The sequence below is a fragment of the Lissotriton vulgaris genome, chromosome 1_1 (assembly GCF_964263255.1).
Source record: "Lissotriton vulgaris chromosome 1_1, aLisVul1.2, whole genome shotgun sequence".
Classification (NCBI taxonomy): Eukaryota; Metazoa; Chordata; class Amphibia; order Caudata; family Salamandridae; genus Lissotriton; species Lissotriton vulgaris.
Genome location: NC_141685.1, coordinates 1,664,147,328 through 1,664,169,658, shown reverse-complemented (window position 1 = coordinate 1,664,169,658; position 22,331 = coordinate 1,664,147,328). Strand labels below are relative to the sequence as shown.

The 22,331-nt window shown below is 47.0% G+C and overlaps 1 protein-coding gene across 1 annotated transcript in view; it reads right to left on the bottom strand.

The window, feature by feature from the left end:
* NRF1 (nuclear respiratory factor 1) overlaps positions 1–22,331 on the bottom strand; it is a 525,835-nt gene that overhangs the window by 414,340 nt on the left and 89,164 nt on the right. Inside the window, exons 2-3 of the mRNA XM_086918900.1 lie at positions 21,569–21,817; positions 18,711–18,825 (exon numbers count right to left, since the gene is read on the bottom strand). Coding sequence (XP_086775026.1) covers positions 18,711–18,825; positions 21,569–21,785 — 332 coding nt within the window. The 5' untranslated portion in view covers positions 21,786–21,817. The remainder of the gene's footprint in view (positions 1–18,710; positions 18,826–21,568; positions 21,818–22,331) is intronic.

Below are 22,331 nucleotides of genomic sequence, written 5' to 3'. Positions count from 1 at the left end.
GCCGAACACAGAATTGGGTCTGGCGCCAATGCAGCCAAAGTTGCTAAATAAATGGGCAAAAAACGAGGGCAAATGCAGCCACGCCAGGTCCGCCTAAAGACGCCCCACCCAGGAATGGAGAACTCTAGGATGGCTTTGCTAGCTCTAGGTATGACACAGTGGTATAACTCTGCTTTAATGCGAGGATATATACCATGGGTGCACTTCAGCGTCTTACTTTAATAATTGGGCTTCCAATTACTTCTGGCGTTAACCAATGTCTTTTGCATGTATACGAATTTTTTTTTACACATATTAAATTGTGTTAAATGATCACCTCTATCACAGATACTAGCCCAGGACCCCAATAAATCGTGCCAGTCTGCAAAAAACATCTATGCAGCAGAACACAAGATGCTTCATTTCTTAATCATGGAAATGTTATGCAGGTCCAATTGGCTTTCAAAGGTAAATTCATGCTACATCTTCACCGTGGTTTCTTTTCAAACGACTGCCCCATCGGATAGAGGTTCCAACCGCCATTTTGTTTTTTAAGTCTCTATCTCTCTCTCTCTCTCCTTCTCTACCCTGCTAAGCTTTCTTTATGCCTTTCAGCATCAAAAGTGCTTGAATTCCACTCCAAGTACTGAACAAGAGGTTTAGCAGCATGAATCTGTTACAGATCACATGCGGAGCATAATCATGCCATCTAGTGGTGGTCTGGTCCGGATAATCAGAGTGTGTCAGAAGATTGTAGCCTGAAGCAACACAGATCAACCTGCTGATGCATTTAGTTGAGCTATGCTGCAGGACTAAAAATGTCACAGGGGGGCTGGGCATGAAAGTCTAGGTAGGTGGCTGAAAGCTGAACATGAAGGAAGGCTAGAAGAACAACACAGGAATGCTGTAAAAACGTTACAGACCAAAGCTCTCACAGAAGACCAAATGTATTGGTTCCATTATCCTCCTAAACTCGAAACAACCACATCAGTCCCCATTAGAGCAGTGTAACCAAACCATTATTTCTGTGGCCACTAAACTCCTCCTTTCAACAACAAGCATTTACAATGCAATGTTTCGCCTTTGGAAAAGTTAGAGCTATTGGCATTGCTCATGACATTTCTTTTTTTTTTTTTACTTATAAATAAATGGCATTGTTATTTACATTGCAATAGGTCTCACATTTGTTGGAGTTGGAGCTACTGGCATTGTAAATGGCAATGTTTTTTATTCATGCTTTTTTGTTTGCAGTGGAGTGATTTTTTTAAGTGCACACTATACCATATTATAAGCTTTTATAGCAACTATACAGTAAAGCTATAGCTATTTTAACGTAAAAGGGTGTAAATGGATGAATACAAATACCAAAAAGAATCTTAAACTGTATGGTGGAATGTATAGCAGGTGACAGAGACTACCGATCACAACATACGTACTTGAAGTGATTGTGGGTACCATATGTAATAAAAAAAAATTGGTAGTATGGGGTGTCAATGACGCTTATGCAAATGATGCTCAGCTGGTGAAGTGGTCAGCTCTGTTTGCAGATGCAAAGTGGTGAAAGGTGAAGTATTCAGCTCTATCGGCAGGCACAAAGGGATGAATGGTGAAGTGGTCACTCTCTTCAGCGGTGAACATGCTCTTTACTGTTGCTCATGGGCATCAAGAGAATCTGCCAGGTCTGAGTCATTTCAGACACCTTATGTGAGGGCTGGGGTTTGTAAATGGACCTACATTAAACACCACTAAGAGATGAAGCGATTTCTGTGACATCACGTGATTTTTCTCCAAAATGTTTTTTTCACTTTCACTTTTTGGGTTTTCCGGGATGCTCTGGCATAAGATTCCCGGTTCCACCATGATTCATTTTGTACAATAAGAAAACACAATAACTAAAAATACTCTCAAACTACGGTTTAACAGAGACACCTTTTTCTGTGTAATAAGCACCTCACCATGGACCAAGCAGGGGCATGTGCCCCTAATCCACAGCAGGATTGAGACACTTCTCTGACAGGAGTTTTGCCAACCCACCTGCAGCCAACACCATGGGTCTCAGAAACATGAGAGAGAGAGAGAAGGGGAGGAGAGAGAAAGAGAAGGGGAGGAGAGAGAGAGAGAAGGGGAGGAGAGAGAGAGAGAAGGGGAGGAGAGAGAGAGAGAAGGGGGGATGAGAGAAGGGGGGATGAGAGAGAGAAGGGGGGATGAGAGAGAGAAGGGGGGATGAGAGAGAGAAGGGGGGATGAGAGAGAGAAGGGGGGAGAGAGAAAAGGGGGGAGAGAGAAAAGGGGGGAGAGAGAAAAGGGGGGAGAGAGAGAGAAGGGGGTACATGGAGAGAGAAATGGGAAATAGGAGAGAGAAATGGGTGACAGAGAGAGAAATGGGTGACAGAGAGAGAAATGGGTGAGAGAGAGAAATGGGTGACAGAGAGAAATGGGTGACAGAGAGAGAAATGGGTGACAGAGCGAGAAATGGGTGACAGAGAGAAATGGGTGACAGAGAGAAATGGGTGACAGAGAGAAATGGGTGACAGAGAGAAATGGGTGACAGAGAGAAATGGGGGACAGAGAGAAATGGGGGACAGAGAGAAATGGGGGACAGAGAGAAATGGGGGACAGAGAGAAATGGGGGACAGAGAGAAATGGGGGACAGAGAGAAATGGGGGCAGAGAGAGAAATGGGGGCAGAGAGAGAAATGGGGGCAGAGAGAGAAAGGGGGGACAGAGAGAGAAATGGGGGACAGAGAGAAATGGGGGACTGAGAGAGAAATGGGGGACTGAGAGAGAAATGGGGGACTGAGAGAGAAATGGGGGACAGAGAGAGAAATGGGGGACAGAGAGAGAAATGGGGGAAGAGTCTGGAAGGGTGAAAACGAAAGGGAGAGAAGGCGATAGTTAGGGGGGTACAGGAAAGGGGCAGGAGGTGGACAGGCAATATACATTTTAAAAACAAGAGGTAGATTTGGAAGAGGAAAGCAAAAGAAAGATAGGGCGAGTACAATGTATCAATGGAGGATGTGAGAGGATGGGAGGGAGAAAGGAAAGGAGGGGGCATCCTAAATGGAGAGGGGTGTGTGAGGACAACGGTGAGCGGGCAGGAGGGACGGTGAATGGAGGAGGTTGAGCTGGTCAGGGTGCAAGGAGAAGAACGAGAGGGAAAGGCAGAGCGAGGAACCAACGAGGAAATAGAGGGGAAACGCGAGAGGGGACGGCTGGGGCAGAGGGGAGAGTGAGGGCAGAAGAGAGCCACCCACACACACACACACACCCAGAACACCCCCACACACAGAGCCCCCCACACACACACACACCCAGAGCCCCCCACACACACACACCCAGAGCAGTCACATACACACACACCCAGAGCAGTCACACCCGCACACACACACTGGAGCAGTCACACACACTGGAGCAGTCACACACACACACACACACACTGGAGCAGTCACACACACACACACACACTGGAGCAGTCACACACACACACACACACACTGGAGCAGTCACACACACACACACACACACACTGGAGCAGTCACACACACACACACACACACTCTGGAGCAGTCACACACACACACACACACACTCTGGAGCAGTCACACACACACACACACACACTCTGGAGCAGTCACACACACACACACACTCTGGAGCAGTCACACACACACACACACTCTGGAGCAGTCACACACACTGGAGCAGTCACATACACACACACTCTGGAGCAGTCACATACACACAAACTCTGGGGCAGTCACATACACACACACCCTGGAGCAGTCACACACACACACACACCCTGGAGCAGTCACACACGCACACACACACACCCTGGAGCAGTCACACACGCACACACACACCCTGGAGCAGTCACACACGCACACACACACCCTGGAGCAGTCACACCCGCACACACACACTGGAGCAGTCACATACACATACTGGAGCAGTCACATACACACACACACACACACACACACTGGAGCAGTCACATACACACACACTCTGGAGCAGTCACATACACACACACCCTGGAGCCCCGGTGTGTCCAAGACGACAACGTAAGTTTATCAAACATCTCAACAAAGCATCAAGGGAACCCTGTTTTGCAAGACTATTTCACCTCAGTTATCACACCACAAATGAGCTGTTTAAAAAAAGAGACCATATTCCATATTTTTAATTGTACACCATGCACCCATAATGACATTTATCCCATATTCAGGTTTAACCATGCTCATTCTTGCGCCTCAAGTTCCTGCTGAATGACTTGTGCAGAGGTGGTCATGGTGCAGTCAATGAGGAGAAAGGTCACAGTTCAAACCCTCTAATCAATTCCACTCTGTCGAGAAGGAAGCACAGATTTACCAGCCCTGGATTTAAAGGTATCCTGGCAACAGCATCACCCCACGCCTGGGCGCTGACGCTGCAGTGACGGATTCACAGGGAGAGGACCCCCGAGCGGTCACAAACTATCCCCGCGCGTGCATGCAGGTACGCAGCTCGAACCGAGCAAGAGGGTGGCGCACATGTTGACAAATACAAAAGAACCCTTGGCAAAGCCAGAATGTTTGGTTTGCATTTTGAGTGCCGGCTAAAACATTAAGAGCGCCTGATGCACAGGAAAAAACGAACTAACCGATTTTTATATACGATGCATCTACGGAATATATACTTTAATGTGCCATGATTTCAGAGTTCTTTTGAGATATAAAATATTCCTTCATGGGCTGCCATGCAATCATTCCATAGCAGGCTGAATACTATACAAATAATAAAATAACATGGGGTGAGAGAAATACTGTTCAGGGCAGAGCAAACACCGGCACTATGTGTGTATGTATGTATTAAAGAATTGGTAAATATCAGTCTTCAGATAGCTGCTGTCATGACAAACCTAAAGATAATAGCAACTGGTGGGAGTGCTGCCTGCCTGGGCGAGGCCCAGGTGACATCATCTGTGGAAAAAAAAGTCCTCTGCCTGGATGCTTGTAAAAATAAGCCTGATGTTTCTCAAAGCGACAAACCAAAATACCTTCTTCCTACTGAGTAACCAGTCCCACATTGCAGGCGAGATCTCCCACCAAAGACGGAGGAGAGACAACCAGCGGAAGGCCAAGCACCGGACCAGCCTCGTGTTGGCTTGTGCGGGCTTTGTTCAACAGGTTTACTATGAGTCAAGAGGCGAACACTCCAAGTGCAGTCCTGCGGTGGGAGCGGATGTGACCAGCTCCACCGCCACAGCGGGAAACAGCACACCGACACACAGCTACTCACACAACACATTGAACACCTGAACTTGACTTAATAATAGAAAGTAGTGCTGATGGTTGGCTTGGAGCACTGCTCGCTGTAGGAGCGGTTCTGGAGAATTTGGATTGTCCAATTGGACCTCTTCATTAGTTGCTACTCCACAGCACGTGAGCTCTGAGGGAAGGAGTGGGCCAAGCTCACGTTACCTGAAAAACGTTGATAAAGTTAGGAATGCCACTGGTTGCAACCACAACCTCATTCTATACAAATGACCCATACATATCGATTCACCTCATGACCAACCATTTATGAGCCAGCTAACTCATTCACATTCAGTGCCCCCCCCCCCATGACTCCGTGGTTCGCAGACATACCGTCGGAAACATGTCTCCGGTGGCCGGAGGGCAGTGGCGTGGGAGGTTGCAGCATAGTGCGGGCGGCATACGGACAGGGGGGGGGGGGGGGGTCAAACGGGCAAACGGACAGCAGGAGGGGGGGGGGGCGGGAACGGGCGCAAGAAAAATAAAACAGCACTCACCTGGAGTGCGTGAAGTGCGTGAGGGAAAAACAAGGCTCTCCACAAATCGCATGTAAACTTCTCATCAAAGCTTCAGTTCATTATCCTTTTCGTTATTAACCAGTAATATTGTTGGCGTTAATATTAACAATTAATCACTAGCATGATTTAGAATTGTTAGTAGTATGCTGGATTAATATTACAACAAGCCCAGTTTAACTACCATAGGGTTGAGCACGCATGTTTGCTGGCATAGCGCTTAGTGTCGAGCATGTCCAGTCTCGAAGCGCCGCGCCGGAAGGAGATGCCAAGCCTGTCCGTGCGTTTTGCAACCCAGAGCACTCCGCCTCAGGCGGGAGACGGGCACGGGGCCATCTCCAGGCACTGCCCAGGGCCCCCACCGAGAGGAGCCAGGCTGTGTCAACACGGCCTGCGGCCCGGGCCAGAGAATTCAGGAGGGGGGTTTTACTGAGGGGAAGAAACCACAGAGGGATGGACGCACGCCTGTGGTCACGACCAGTGCTAGACTGCTCTCCGTGAACGAATATCGAGTTGTTGAGAGTGAAGGGGGAGGAGGGGCGGGAACGGGCACACGGGGATGGGGGCGAAACGGACACAGCGGGAGCGGGAAGAAAAGAATTTTAAAAAAACACTCACCTGGACTTCTTCCGCCGGCCGTGGTCGGCATGGAATGACGAATACAAACGAATTTTTTTAAAAAACGAAACTCCGCCCACCGCCGCGATGACGACATCGCAGAGGCGGAGAGCAAAAAAATCGCGGGAACGCCCCCGAATCTGGTCCGGCCTTGACGGACAGATCCGGCTTCCAATGGCTAGCCTCCATTTATGGAGCTAGCCAATGGGAGTCGGGGGACGTTCCTATAGCCCATACTGTAAACATTAGATTTCGCCTGCCCGAACTGCTTGCGCAGTAACGCCAGGCAAAACCTAAAAAGGAGAACATTTCATTGATCCCTCTAGAAATAAGGTATAACACAAGAGCAACAGAGAAGCTAGGAAAACCTCATACACTAGTTCAATACTAGAAATAATTTTTGCACTCTGGTCTGGTCTTCATTCAGGTATGGTCTTCATTCAGGTATGTTTTGATCTGCTATATGAATGTACTGGTTCTTTGAGCATTACTAAGTAATGCTCAAAGAACCAGCCATTCTTTAACAGCTGTCCTTCAAATAAAGGAGGGCACCAAAACTGTTAACAATACCCTTCAGCCTCTCCTGCGCCCTGTGGCGCTTCACGTAGGTGCTCAAACCATTAGTGGAACACCTCAGGGTGCAGAGGATCCGCCTTATTATTTACCTAGACAACATGTTAATCCTAGTGCAGGATCCCAGACTGTTAGCCCAGCTGCAAGTGGCAGTCAACCGCTCGAAAGCCTCCGATTGGTGATAAACCAGAAGTAACACCTCCTGACTCCATCACAAAAAGAGTTTTTTCTGGGGTTCAGCATAGACTCCACCGAGGCTACTCCAAGTCTCCCCTCCCGGAAAGTGAAGCTTCAGAGAACGCTGACCAGGTAAAGTGTTCTTGCAGGAGACTGCACGCCTGGTGGGTCTCCTTTCACCGTCCATCCAGGCCATATATCCGGGTCCCCTGCATTATCGGGCCTTTCAGTGCTCGAAGGCGGCACACCTGCGAAAGGGTTTCTCTTATCCCCAGTCGGTCATACTTTCAGAGAACATGCAGGAAGAGAAGAACAGAGGTTACACTTTGGAGCTTCTGGCAGGCTCCTTTGGACTCAAGACAAGATCCAGTTCTGTTAAAGATGAACAACATTTAGTCCGTCAAGTATATAAGTCACCTGGGGGGATGGGGGAACTCTCTCTAAGGCACTCTTGGATCTAGAGGCCAATATTTGGCAGTTTTGCCTTGATAACCAGATTTTGATCAAGGCAGAATATCTCCCCAGTCAAAAGAACAGCAACAGACTGCCCGTCCTGGGACTTCACCCTCTCGAAACTCCATCTAGTAATCTTTGCCAGCCTCCAGCACAGCGGAGGTCCGTTTTCAGTGGACCTGTTTGCCTACAGATTGGATGATCAGCTGCCCAGGTTCTTCAGCTGGAGACCGGATCAATTGGTTGCAGCCATGGATGCATTTCTGGCCGACACGGAGGCGGGTTAGGCGTTTCCCCTGTCTGCGATTATTACCAGGGCATCTGACCAGCTCAGGCTTCAGTGGGCAGTGGTAGTTTCGGTCACCCCGATTTTGAAATCACGAGTTTGGTATCTGGTTCTTCTGGAACTTCTTTTGGTATTTTCCAGTCCTTCACCCCCTATTTCAGACTCTTCTCAGCCTGGATCATAAGCCACACCAGATAGTGCTGGAGAGGTCACTTTGTCTGATGGCATGGAAGATTACAGGGTTCCATGGTCACTCCAAGGACTTTCGACACAGGCTGAAGACCTCTTGTCAAAGGCATGGTCAGATGGTACCTCAAGAGATGGTGTCGTAGGTGTGCACGACAGAGCTGTGATCCAGTGGGCACCGACATAGTGCAAGTCTTGAATTTATTGGCCAGCTTAGAACAGAAGGGTCAGGCATACCACTAGATCAACACCTTCCGTTCAGCTATCTCAGCAGGACATGCTCTTGTGGAAGGGTCCCCTGTGGAGGAACCTCTTTGTGTGTGTCTGCTTCTACACGGCATACAGTTATCTTTGCCTCCGGAACCACATTACTCGGCTCCTTGGGATGTTAATAAAGTGTTTAACCTTTTCCTATCATTTACTTCTGTCAAGGAAGGAGCTCTCGGCAAAGCTGGCGATGTTGCTTTGCATGTTGTTGTGCAGGCGCGTTTCAGATATCCAAGCCCTAGACATTATTGGAAGGACTTTTTCACCCTTTGGAGTGTTTTTTGCGCGTAACAGGCATACAAAAGCGAATACCAGAGTTTTAGAATATCCAGCTTTTCAGGACTCTCCTAAACTGTGTGTGGTTCACTGCCTTAGGGCTTGCGAGGAGATGTCCGCGGACTTCAGGCCCCAAGTTGAGAGGTAGCTAATAATCGCCCTCAGGAAGCCAAACAAAGTAGTGTCCTCCCCGACCATAGCCCATTGGGTACGGAGGGTTATGCAAGAAGCTAGAACGGATCTAAAGATTTTTCGAGCACATTTCACTTGTGGAGCGATGGCCTCCAAGGCATTCAACCTGGGTGCCCGCCTCGAAGATATCATGAACACGGCCGATTGGCCCTTTGATTCTACCTTTAAAGAGGTTCAACTTTAAGCCAGTGTTGGATATGGCTGATTTGGTGGTAAGTAAACTATAAACTAGCATGATCCTTGCCTCCAGCCTGACATAGAATGAAAAATTTCCTAGCTATCGTAACTGAAGAAAACAAGTTACTTACCTGTAACTGTGGTTCCCCAGTATTGGTAACTTTCATAGATTCCCATGCTTTTGTATCATTCTCCGTCATCGGAATGGCAGTCTCGGTAACAAAATAACATAGTAGTAGGTACAAAAGAGAAAGTAAAAGGCCTAGGCCTCATTCCCTTTTGTAGCATATCCGCCTCTTTTTGTAAAAGAGACCAAACTTAGGCATCAGCCAATCAGAAGAGCATCACCCTATAGAACCCTCCTGAAGGAACCTCAGAGCCTCAGATTTTCGTAGCCGTTGTGTAACAGTCACCATATATGCTGAAGACTGAGCTTTCCTCTGGAGGTTGGTGGGCGCATGGGAATCTATGAAAGTTACCAATACTGGGGAACCACAGTTACAGGTAAGTAACTGGTTTTCTTGCCCCAGTATTGGAACTTTCATAGATTCCCATGCTTTTGTATCAGAGTAGCAATCAGTCAGCCATAAGCACATTTTGTGGCATAAATAAACATTGCAATAGCCATCACACGAGAACCAAAATGTGCAGAATAAAAGGAAGGTGGGATAGAAAGGAAAGCTCACCAATTAGTGGAAGAGGTTCCTCAGGACCGCTTGGCCTACAGCCGTATCTTCCAGTTGCAAGGAATCCAAGCAGTAATGTTTTGTAAAGGTGTGCACGCTGCTCCAAGTCACAGCTCTGCAAATGTCCTTGATGTGCACTCCCGCAAAGAGTGCTGTTGAAGAAGCCACCGATCTCGTGGAATATGCTCTAACCCTGCTGGTCAGCGGCTTTCCAGCTGAATTATGGCAATGTAGAATGGCACTCGTAATCCACCTTGCAATCCCTTGTTTGGAAAGAGGGAGGCTCTTCTGTGGACCACCAAAAGCAATAAATAATTGGGAGTATTAACGAAATCCTTAGGTGCGATCCAAGTAAAATTTTAAGTAACTTTGTACAGCCAGAGAATGTAGGGACCTCTTGGCTGGTGAAGTAGGTTGCGGAAAGAAAGATTTAAGAATAGCAGGTTCATTCAAGTGGAAGTCCGAGGGCACCTTGGGTATGACCTTTGGATTAGTCCGTAAAATCAGTGTTTCTTTTGAATTGAAGAAAAGGCTCTTGGATTGTGAGCGCCTGCAATTCCCCAACTCGCCTTGCTGATGTGAGGGCAAGAAGGAGAGCCAACTTCCATGAAAGGAATTGAATATCTGATGTAATTGTTCAAAGGGGTCCTTCATGAGCTGTGTAAGGACCAAATTCAATTGCCACGTAGGAGGCAGAGGCCTCACCGGGGGGGTAGACACAAAATAAACCTTTAAGAAACGGTTTCATTATCCTGGAAGACCAAAGAGAAGGTCCAGACGCTGAACATCTGTATCTAGAAATCACTGCCAAATTAACTTTTATGGATGTATGGGCAAGCCCAGACTTCGCCAGAGACAAAAGATAAGGCAGAACTTGATGAGGTTGTGAAGAGAAGGGGTCAACATCCTGTCTTGCACCAAATGCAAAATCTTTTCCATTTGAGACGGTAAGTCTTGTTAGTGGAAGGGGCTCTAGCTTGGGAGAGAACTTCCTTTCTTTCATTTGAGATGGGAAGGTTCATAAACTCTCGCTGCTCAGGAGCCATGCTGTCAGGTGCACCAACGCTGGATCCGGATGCCACACATGCCCTTCGGACATTGTGAGGAGATCTGGAATCGTCCGCACGGGAAGTGGAGGAACTAGCGACAACAGGTGGAGTTCCGTGAACCAGAACTGTCTCGTCCAAGCAGGGGCTATCAAGATCATCTTGCATGGTTCCACCTTGATCTTCCTGATAAGCCTCGGGATCAGTGGAATGGGGGGAAAGGCGTAGACAAATGTCCCTGACCAGGCTATCGAACGTGCATTCCCCAATGACCCTTGGTGGTGAAGCCTGCTTGCATAAGACCGGCATTTCTTGTTGGTCGGTGTGGCAAATAGATCTATCGCAGGCTTGCCCCACTGTTGGAAGACCTCGTCCAGAACTGGTTGGTTCAGTTCCCACTCGTGACTGACTGAGGATGACCTGCTTAGTCTGTCGGCATTTTCGTTTAAAACTCCTGGCAGGTGCTCCGCCTGTAGAGAAATCCCATGATGGATCGCCCATTCCCAGATTTCGTGAGCTTCCTGAGACAACGGGAGAGACCTGGTTCCCCCTTCTTTGTTCACGTAATGCATGGCCGTGGTGTTGTCTGTCCGGATGAGAACTCTTGAACCTCTTAGACGAGGGAGAAAAGCCTGAAGAGCCAGTTTGATTGCCCTGAGCTCCAAGAGATTGATGTGGAGCCGACGAGTCTGAGGAGACCAATGCCCACTGACATGCAGGTCCTGCAGTACTATCCCCAACCGTCCAATGACGCATCCGTCGTCACAACCTGTGGAGATGGATCGCTTACGAAGGATAGACCTTGGGACAAGTTCTCCTGCTGTGTCCACCACACAGCAGCTTTTTTCATTGCCGAGGTGATGGTCACCTGGTCGTCGAACGACCCGTGAACCCGTCTCCACTGGATGTCCAGTTGCTCTTGAAGAAGACTCATCCTCAATCTTGCGTGTGGAATCAGAGGAATGCATGAAGAGATTACCCCCAGAAGGGACTTGTAAAGGCGTACTGAAAGACACCTTTGTAAGTCTAGCGCCATGGTCTGCAGTTTTTCTGGTCTCTCCAAGGTTGGGAAAGCTTTCTTGAGTTTTGAGTCTAAGATTGCTCCCAGGAAGCGTGCGGTCCTGGACAGAATAAGAGATGAATTTTCCTTGTTCAGAGTGGGACCCAAATTCTGGAAGAAGTTTGTGCACGCGTTGACCGCTTCCCTCGCAGCCTCCCGGGACGCGGCCTTCAGCAACCAATCGTCCAGGTAAGGGAAGACCTGCAAATGATTCTTCCGTAGAAACGCAGCTACTGGTGCCAGCACCTTCGTGAAGATTCTCGGAGCTGAGCGAAGTCCAAAGGGTAAAACCCTGAATTGAAAGTGGCTCTTGGCTACTGTGAATCGTTGAAACCTTCTGTGTGCCGGGTGAATTGGTATGTGAAAGTACGCATCTTCGAGATAGAGCAAGGCCATGAAATCCCCTGGATTGACAAGACGTAGAATGTCTTGAAGAGAGACCATCCGGAAGGATAGGGAGATTATATAGGTGTTGAGCTCCCTGAGATCTAAAATTGGGCGCAATTTCTCTAGCGTCTTCTATACCAGGAAGAACCTGGAATAGAATCCTTCTCCTCTTTGGGCGGAGGGAAACGGCTCTTTCGCTCCTTTCAGGAGCATCTGATGAACCTTGAGCCGCAGAAGACGCAAATGTTTTGATGGAATGGCAGCAGGGTGCTTGGATTGTGGGATTTGCGTGAATTCTAGAGTATGGCCCTTTCGAATGATGTTGAGCACCCATTGTTCTGATGTTATCTTGGACCAATTTTGAAGGTATTGTGAAACCCTGCCTCCTACTGATGATTTTGCAGAGGTGGGTACAGTAGGAAGAGCCAGGAGGCCGCTGTTGTCTCTGCTTCCCTCTGTTGTTAGGCCTTGAGTAATTTGAAGACTGACCTTGCCTTTGCTGGTACGGTTGGCGATACTGTTGTGAACCTGAGCCATATGATGAGTACCTCTGCTGTTGATAAGAGCCTCTGTAGGAAGTGCTCTTGCCCTTGGAACCCCTAAAAGGAGCTTTGCGGTACTGAAGCGTACCCAGAGACTTAGCAGTCTCAGTATCTTTCTGAATATCTTGGAGGGTGTCATCAATCAGCTAGCCAAATAGTGCTTCTCCATCAAAGGGCAAATCCAAGATCTTATTTTGGATTTCGGGCCTGAACCAGGTCGCCTTAAGCCACCCCTGGCGACGAAGAACTGCAGGTCCAGCCAAGGAACGAAAAGCTGTTGTGGCAATATCCATGGCACAGTCTATGACTTCCATTGACGTTGCTTCCCCTTCTTGCAAGATCTTTTTTACCTCTGTCTTGGACTCTGGAGGAAGTTGATCTAAGTGTGGCGAAATATCACACCAAAGTTGGCGATCGTACCTGCCCAATATCGCCAAGGCATTTGCTGCTCTCATCAACAGACTCGCCATTGAAGAAAATCTTTTCCGGCGGTGTCTAGCCTCCTGCCCTCTTTATCCGGAGGAGTCGTCAAAGGAGCAGAGGGGTTGCGAGACTTCCTTTGTGCCGTGAGATTACAGAGTCCGGTCTCGGGTGCCCCGTCAAAGACACCGGACCATCCTCAGGCACTTTGTATTTTTTGTCGAGGCGCAGTAGAACAGGGACCACCGTCGCTGGATTTTTCATCGCCTTCAAGCCTTCATCCCACAGATATTGAACAATAGGGATGGATCTTGTTATCTTCTTATAAGGTTCTTTAAAACCATATAAAAAACACTCTGTGGAAGTAGAAGGCATAGATACTTTGAATCTGCCAGCCGCTCTCTCCATTAGCTTGTGAAACCCCCTATATCCGCTGGCGGGGAGTCCACTGTATCCGGACACGGAGATGCTGGGTCTGGAATGACATACTCATCCCATTCCACCCCTTGACCAGGCCTTTCATCAAAATTTTCATCGTCCTCCGGTGAATCATCATGGGTGTCCAATGGAAACGAAGGCTCTTGTGGAACTGGTGTCTGTGGCAGAGATGACACCTGAGATGGCATTTCAGGAGCAGCCATTGGCGGAGCCGCAGGGGCAGGCAAGTCCTGCACAGTCGGAACGGCAGCAGCAGGTTGTGAACATCTTGATTTATAGTCCTGCAGCATATTGTGAAGGTCCTGCAATAATGATGGAGGAACAGATACCATGTCCTGTTTTGAGTACTGTTGTGGCTGGAAGAATGAGGATGGTGATAACCACATTCCTGGCTGTACTCTCCGTCAGAATCGGTCTCCTGACATTTGACCAGAAGCTGGGAAGATCTATTCGCATAGCCAAACGAGTCCTGTTCGTCATCCTCTGACTCATCGTCATCCTCCTCTAAAAGCAGAGCTGGAGGCAAGGGTGTAACTCTCCTAGGAGATGTCATGTCCGGTGTGATCCTGGTCATAGAGATGGTAATTCTCTTTCCAGACGACAAAATAGTAGACGATCCTGCAGACAATGGAGTTGTCAATATTGCCGACGTCACCGGAATAAACCTAGTCGACGAAAGAACACTCGACGACGAGATGGGTGTCGTCGATGCAGTCGACGACGAGACCGTCGACGCTCCTGTTGTCGTCGTCAATGTTGTCGTTTAAGCCCTTGACGACGACACAATCGTCGGCACCACCATCGACGAACCCTTCGTCGTCACTGCAGTCGCCAACATCCTCGACAACGTTGCTGTCGTCGTCGACATCCCTGTCGACGTCGCTGCCTTCGTCGACGTTGGTATCACTGTCGTCGACGAGTCCTTAGTCGACGAGCCAGTCGACGGTACCATTTTAAGAGCAGGCTTCAATTCCTTAGTCGGCGACGCCTTCATGGTCGACGACTTGGTACTTCTGTCAGATTTTCCAGAAGACTGAGAAGAGGGCTTTTTGAAGGCTTGATCTGTCTTCATCCCCACAGAAGGTGTAGATGGTCCTACCCTCTCCTTTTCACCATGTTAAGGAGATTTGCCTGGACCTTGGCTCTCAGACTCTCTGGGGGTCCTTTTTTGAGGCCTTAGAAGAACGCTCCACAGGAGGAGAAGAGGAAACCCTACCCCATTTGACTGACCTTCTAGAAGATGACGCAGATGAAGAGTCCTCACTGTCACTGGAGACTGTGTCCTTTCTGGACTTCAACTTCTGGAGCCAGGTCAGACGCCTACCCTCACGATCCCGGAGGGTCTTGGTGGAAAAGGTGCGGCAGATCTTGCAGTCCGCAGCCTTATGGTCAGGATAGAGGCAGTAGATGCAATCTTTATGCTTATCCTCCACAAAATGTCTTTTGTTGCCACAGGTAGAACATGGCTTAAAAAGGGCCTTCTTTTCCTTTTCAGACATCCTGGAAGAACAGCTAACAATCCTGAAGAGAAATCCTGAAGAAAACTTCTTAAGAGTAGAGTTTGAGCAGAGCTCAAAGGAGACTCCCTAAGCACAACGTGCGGTAGAAAATCTGAGGCTCTGAGGTTCCTTCAGGAGGGTTCTATGGGGTGAGGCTCTCCAGATTGGCTGATGCCTAAGTTTGGTCTCTTTTATAAAAAGAGGCTGTTATGCTACAAAAGGTAATGAGGCCTAGGCCTTTTTCTTTCTCTTTTGTACCTACTATGTTATTTTGTTACCGAGACTCCCATTCCGATGACGGGGAATGATACAAAAGCATGGGAATCTATGAAAGTTCCAATACTGGGGCAAAGTTTCAATTCCATTAAGGACTCAGAGACAAGGCTTATCCCACCCATGGCTTACTCATCCGGGAAACACTCCCTGTGATTAGTAAGTATTGATTTACAAGTGCCAAATGATGCTGATTCAGTAAAAGTGTATTGTATAACCTTGCCGTTGTCAAGGCGAACATATTTTGCATGCTTTGCTTATTTTTTTGCCTTTTCAGCTGAGATTTTTCCCAGGAATGGAAAATGAGAAACAGGATTCGTGAGGAAAGGGCAATGGCATGACTCGTGCAATGAAAGAGGCATGAAGGACAAAGGAGAAGTGTAGGAGAGTAGGGTCTGCAACCCTATGATCACCCAGATTTTTTGCTTTTGTTTCACTGGTTTACGACTTTCTCTGGCTCTGGGCCTGCTAATCAGACCCACAGCCTGGCTGTTCTCTCACTAAATTGACATGTGTACCTTAGGTGCATTATCCAATTGGTACTGGGCCACCTTATCAGACCCTATAACTCAGGGCATAGGTGTACCCAGGGCGTACCAGGGGCTGAAGCATGTATTATGCCACCCCTGGATGGCCATCTAAATCTGACACAACTGGCTGCACGACAGCTGGGGCAAGGTGGTGTAATCACCCTTTGCTTTAGATATAGTATACCTATATCTAACCCTAAAAATGGACACACAGATTCCTATCAGTCACTCCTATGGCAGGCCTTGACAATCCTGAAGGCAGAGTGCTTGGAATCGTGTGAGATGGTGCTCTGGCATGAGCTGAGCCCGTTTGCAGCTTGCGGAACCAAGTCCTAATAGCTGTTCCATGATAACGCATACCATATACTCTTAAGTGCATTATAATCTTCGCGGTTAAATGCTATCTTTGGTATTGCTTTATCAAAACATGTCGAGTAAGGTGTCATACGAATTGGAATACTAACCCCTCGCCAATTCTGGCGACGGGGTTAGCAATCCACCCTTCTAGAGGGACACGACATGTATGTAACTGTGAACCCCGGTTAAAGTTAACTCGAGCCTCAGCATCACAAAATGGATGCTGCCACCACAGACACGAGTCTGACCCCCTGCAGCTGGGAGTCCTTCCAGCGAGGAGAGCTTGGACAAAGGGTTTCCTGTCAGGGGCGGTGCTAGCACCATCCCAGACAGGGTTTTGTGTATCCTGGGTAGGCAGGGCTTTACAGGAAGGTGACTGCAAGTGGCACCCCGGTGCTCACTATGCATCTGCCGGCTAGAACCAGTTCCAGGGACACACCAGTCCCTGGCCTGGGGAAAGTCCGGCATGGGAGAGGGGTGTAACCACCCCCCTTCCTGGTCCCACCCCTAGGGCAGGACCTAGTCGGATAAAGGTAGGATAAAGGCAGGAGCGTGGACCCTTCCAAATTAGATCATCTTTGATTCAAGAAACTACTTTCTACGAAAGGAACTCTTGACTCTTCTCAAGATTTCTCCCTTGTGGCTAAGGAGTAGTCACCCTGCATCCGCAGGCACCATCTAAGAACTCTGCGGTTTGCTGCACGTCCTTCCTCCGGAATCCGACTGACCAGCTCGACGAGACCCGGCTTCCCTGGCACCTCTGACCTCTACCTACCTCTACAGCTAAGCTGAGAACCGGAGGTGTGACGAGACCTCGAGGGACCGGCCATCATCAGAACTGCACGACTTCTATCCAGCACGACCGCCGAGGGATCCTCTGGCGAGTGCTTTGGGGTCCGAGAAGCCCCGACCCTGAGCAGCTCCAGCACCGAAGCCCAGCCCCCCAGCATCCACGAGATCTGCGTGGGGCCCTTCTGCTTTTTGCTGCTCACCGCGTTGTCTGGCTACTAGCCCGCTGGCTTGTGGCCTTCCCGACGACGACCGACGACTTCACCACTGCTAGTCTGGTTGCTCCGGACTGGCCCTCGCTCCCTTCCAAAAGAGGAGCACCCCGGACCCTCCTGGTCCACTCCAGACGCCATTTTAGGTCCACCGCGTGGGCTTGAATTTGCCAAGACTTGTTGCCCCAATCCTGGGTCCAGCGACGTCGACAGCATCAACCATCGTGGGACAGCTCGCACCTCCATCCTGGTCGCCGACAACGCCTCCTGGTCCGTGAGACTGCAGAGCACAGCGTCGCCCACTCACCTGGTCGAGGTGACTTCGCCCGGTGCCATCCTGGTGCCCACACAATCACTGGCTAGTGATTAAGAACTTGGTCCCCTCTGCTTTCAGGTGTCATCCATCTTCGATCCAGGCTTGGATCCATCGAACAATCTTCACTGGTCGCCTGCCAGCAACTTCTTTCTTCAGGCTCCTGGTTCGTCAACGAGGATTCCCGACGTCTTTCCAGACCTATGCATCCGCAGCCCCTGGGCTAGGTAACTTCGGCATTTTGGTGCCCCAGCATAGCCTCACTATCCAAGGGTCCAGATCCACTTTTGTTTTCAGCCTACCTAGTCGGGTTCGCCCGAGAACACTAACTTTGCTTTTACTAGCCTCCATAGACTTAGTGCCGCATCCCGCGTGAGAGTGCACACTCTGCACCCGAGTCCCCTAGGCCTCCTACTAGTAATCTGAAGGTTCAGTAACGTAGTCCTAGCGATTCCAAAGCCTATTAGTCCAGTACTTACCTGCTAGTAATTTCGCATTTCACTTTCATAGTATATGGTTTTTCATGCCCCTCGGGCATTTGTGTAAATTGTGCAACTTAAAAGTATTTTCGTAAGAGTTTTGTTGTGTGCTTAGTACCCTGTCCTCATGAAGAGTACAGGGCTGTTGTGATCTAAATAAATACACTGTTTATTTTCATAACACTTGTGTGGTGTCCTTTCACTTGGTGTTCAAGGGGTATATGTGATGGTATAACAGCTGGCTTAACACGCCCTCTAGAGTTTAGCCCGAAGACTGCTCGTATCCATGCTACCAGGATAGCTGGTCTATAAGGTTGACTTACAACCAATCAATAAGGGTTGTTTGGACTGATACAAAGTGCTCACTAGAATAGTGAACATTATATATCAGGCCAACTTCTCACAAGAAGGACTATAGGTGGACAATGCCCTGTGATTGGACACCTGTTGGACTGCTCTGTTCATTGTTTGCTTTTACAATTTCCAGTGTTCCACAGGAAATGTAGTTTGAGTAAATGAAAAGGGGCTGGTATGAATTAAGTGAAAAAAGCTCAAGTATAATCCTTGCCTCCGAATCCTTAATAGAATTGAAACTTTGTTATGATAGCTAGGAAATATTTCATTTAAGAGGATAGCAATTGCATTAATTAAAAAAATATATTTCCAGATCAAACAAAAGACTCACCTTAGCAACCGTGTCTGCTGCCTCTTACGGATGGATGGATTTGGTTCAAATATGTGAGGCCGTTTTCTCTTCTTTCCTGTGGCCACAGCAGCAGCTGCGGCCATCCCAACAGGTCCTGCAATTGAAGAGGAACTTAATTAAGCGCAGCAGAAAGTCAAATCTAGAAACTAGAATAGCTGTTCTGGACACAAGCAAATTCTGAGGCAGTCTGCTCCTCAGTGAGGACAGATTACATTTTAATGCTTTAACTGGCAGAGCGGAAGACTGGGTCACTGAACAAGAAGTCAGAATCACACCCTCATAATGTTCTGCAGCCTAACGACTCAGTTGTCTAAAAAAAAACTAAAGAAAAAAAAAACATTCGATTGGATCTGCCTACAAACAGTCGAAAAATGAGGAAAGAGCAATAGACATGTCTGGCGGTGTTTTTTTCTTTTTTTTTACAACTTGTGTCCTCTCTATTTTTAATCTAAGTCCATATAAAATGGAAAATAGGCTGGCATTCTTTTACTTCAGAAGTGTGAGCAAAACCATCATACCGTTTCGCCAAAGCTATATGGGTTTCAGCCCTTCTCCAAAGAAATTCACAAAGGACAGACCCCTTTTCATCACCCTCGTCAGATATGGCTCTCAGGCGGAACAGTCTCATTTGAGGTGCCTGAATGAGGTGCCAAATGTGTTCGATTATGTTGGGACTTAAATGATGTCATGGTTCTCATAGCAGACAGGCTCGGATTATGAAAACAAACTAACACTTTAAATTTGCGAATTTATATTTTTGTAAAATGTAAAACACAGAATTATGGATATAATCATTAAAGCGAGAGGGGTAATTCTCACAATTTGGCATAGAAAAACAGGACCAAAACACCGGGATTAAGTGGTTTGCTAAGTACTACAAATTGTGACCAATCCCCTATATCCTCAGTTGGAAACACAGGCACTAAACCAGAGGTTTATCAATTTTTGTTCTTGAGTAATTAACTGCAAAATCTGCTGAATGCTTCACAGAAAATATGTCTCTCCGTCAGATCAATTCCAAAGACCCTTTCTCGGACATTACGGAAAGAGTCAACGACTGTAATATTCATAACTAGTGTTATAAGAATTTGCGCACAATGACACTGCTGGATTATTGAGAACCTTATTCCAATTCAAACAATTTGTGTAACCAATGCATAAACTGGACCCAGGAATATACAGAGGTCAAGAGTAATTGAAAGCATGGCGTACATAGAGCTCTGGTATGTTAAGAGTCTAGAGCATATAATCAGAGCCTAGCTACAATGTAAATCATGACATTAGTGAAGTTCCAAAATAATTAGAGTAGCATAATTTGACACCTCATCTCAAGTCACCTCAAATCAGACAATATTTTGATTTTATTTTTAGACCAAGTGGATTTCTGAAACATCCTGTCCCATGGACAATGTAGAGATGTTTCGCCACTGCGCAATTCACAGTTGCAAGGTCAATGCTTACTGGTCTTGAACTGCACAAAATATGAACATCTACCTGACAAAAATCATACCCATTTAGCAAACTATTACTTAAAGCAGCTTATCACAAGATTTCCTAAACAGAACTTAAAAAAAAAGAAACAAATTCAAATTTACCAAACTCCAGGCTGAAATACTAGGCTTCACTATGAACTACTGGCCACTGGGTGTCCCCAAGTACTGAGGTGTAAATACGACCCTAAGCAATGGTTCCTCTGCACTTTTTAAGTGAAGAATTTGAGAATGTATTGCGCATCTCAAAAGGTAACAATAGAATTCATTTGTCAAATGTATTCCTTAGTACTTTAATAAACGAATCTATGAAGTTTTGTAACAGTGTACAGAAATGTACTGAAAACGAAGTCTTCTATTCTGTAATGGAGTAACACACACCTGCCAGTTATTTTTACAACAGTTCAATAACTACAAACTTCATGTATTAACACAACTATGCAATTTAACATCGAGACTTTGCCTTAAAGTGGTCTATAAATTTAAATAAACTTCATTTTGTTTTAAAACTAATTGCGATACAGAACAACCCTCACCTAATATTACAAACATTCCTCACATTTAAACACGAAAACATCCCCATGTCATCCAACAACCCATGATTGTGTGATTTTACAATTGTGAGATGATATATTTCACATCTCAGTTAATGCCAGATGGCCCTTAGTAAGGGCAATACAAAAGTATAATGCAGTTTCAATTACATATGATGGGGGCGAAGAAGAAAGAGTACTCTCCTCTCACCAAGAGTACAGTTTATAGCAAAGTTGTCAATCTGGATATTAAGAAGAGAATCGGTCTTTCACCTAGGGGCATCTCAATGTGCAAAAAACCCATATTGCATTATTTTCCTATATCTGGAGACAGTGCTAGGGTTAACTGGACATCATTCAAGGACGTGTGTACCATCCTGGGCATAAAGTAGGATTTTACTGCAAGGTGCTTCCGGTACTGGGCAGCCAACAAAGATAAGTAAACCCTATGCCAATTTAGCATACCTTGAATTTGGGAATTCAGGAAACATACCCACAGGGCATTTCCTACAGTGTGTGTAAAAATGAAAGTACGCAATTTGGCACATATAAAGCATTTTCATTGAAATCTTGGCAACGATATCATAAACGTATGCTATTATTAAAAGAATAAAACTTCCAATAGAGCTGAAGGTAGCCATTAGCAGAGGGCCTATCTATGTATATGTGACACATCGAAGGAAATAAAAATTACCAAAGCAAAAATCACTTAAAACAAAACTTTACCCATCCCACCTAAAGGCACAAATGGTTAAATACACAACAACCACATCTCATCTGCCCAGAAACAATTCTGCAAGTTACCACCACTCACCAGCTGCTGCCAGGTGAGCAGTGACCTCATCTGCAGCTGTAGAGTTCAGAATGTCAGAGTCATCGTAAGAAGTGTCCTCAGGCGAAGACACAGAGTCTTCGTCTGCACTCATCATGCTGTGATCAGTGTATGTAGCCACATGAACCTGCTGGACCTGCTGGGCCACTGCATGAGCTTCAATGGTGTCCATGTGATCAGACTGGTCGTGGTCCTCCATTAATGACTAATATGGAAGCAAGTAAGAAGAGCCTAGAAAAGGGACATAAAGAAAGAGAGGAGTCACATCACTTAAACACAATTAACAGGCAGATGAGAAATAAAACAATGGGCTAACATTTGAGTCCAGCAGTATTACAATAACAGTCGGCTGGAATTGCGTAATCTATGCCGCAGCATTAGCGGCAAGGCGTACTACATAAAAATAAAAAAAAGCTTTCAGGACATTTGAGTGACATTGTCATCTAACGGGATTACTACGGATGCGCTTAGGAAAGGTGGCAGCCACATGCTCCTCTTCAAAGTACACAAAGCTCTTCTTCATTTTGATCTGTCTTATTACCATCCATTACGTATCCCTGAAATTGTGTTATTATAGTCGAGTTACAGAGGTATTTGAATTATCCATTGGTGAACAATAAACAGCAATTTCGACGGAAACTTAAGCTGTCTTTTGGGGCTGCTATACTATGTGAAACCCTGCTTTTTTAAATCACCCCCTTTCCAGGTTCATAACCTCCAAGTATTACTAAAAACGTGCATTTAT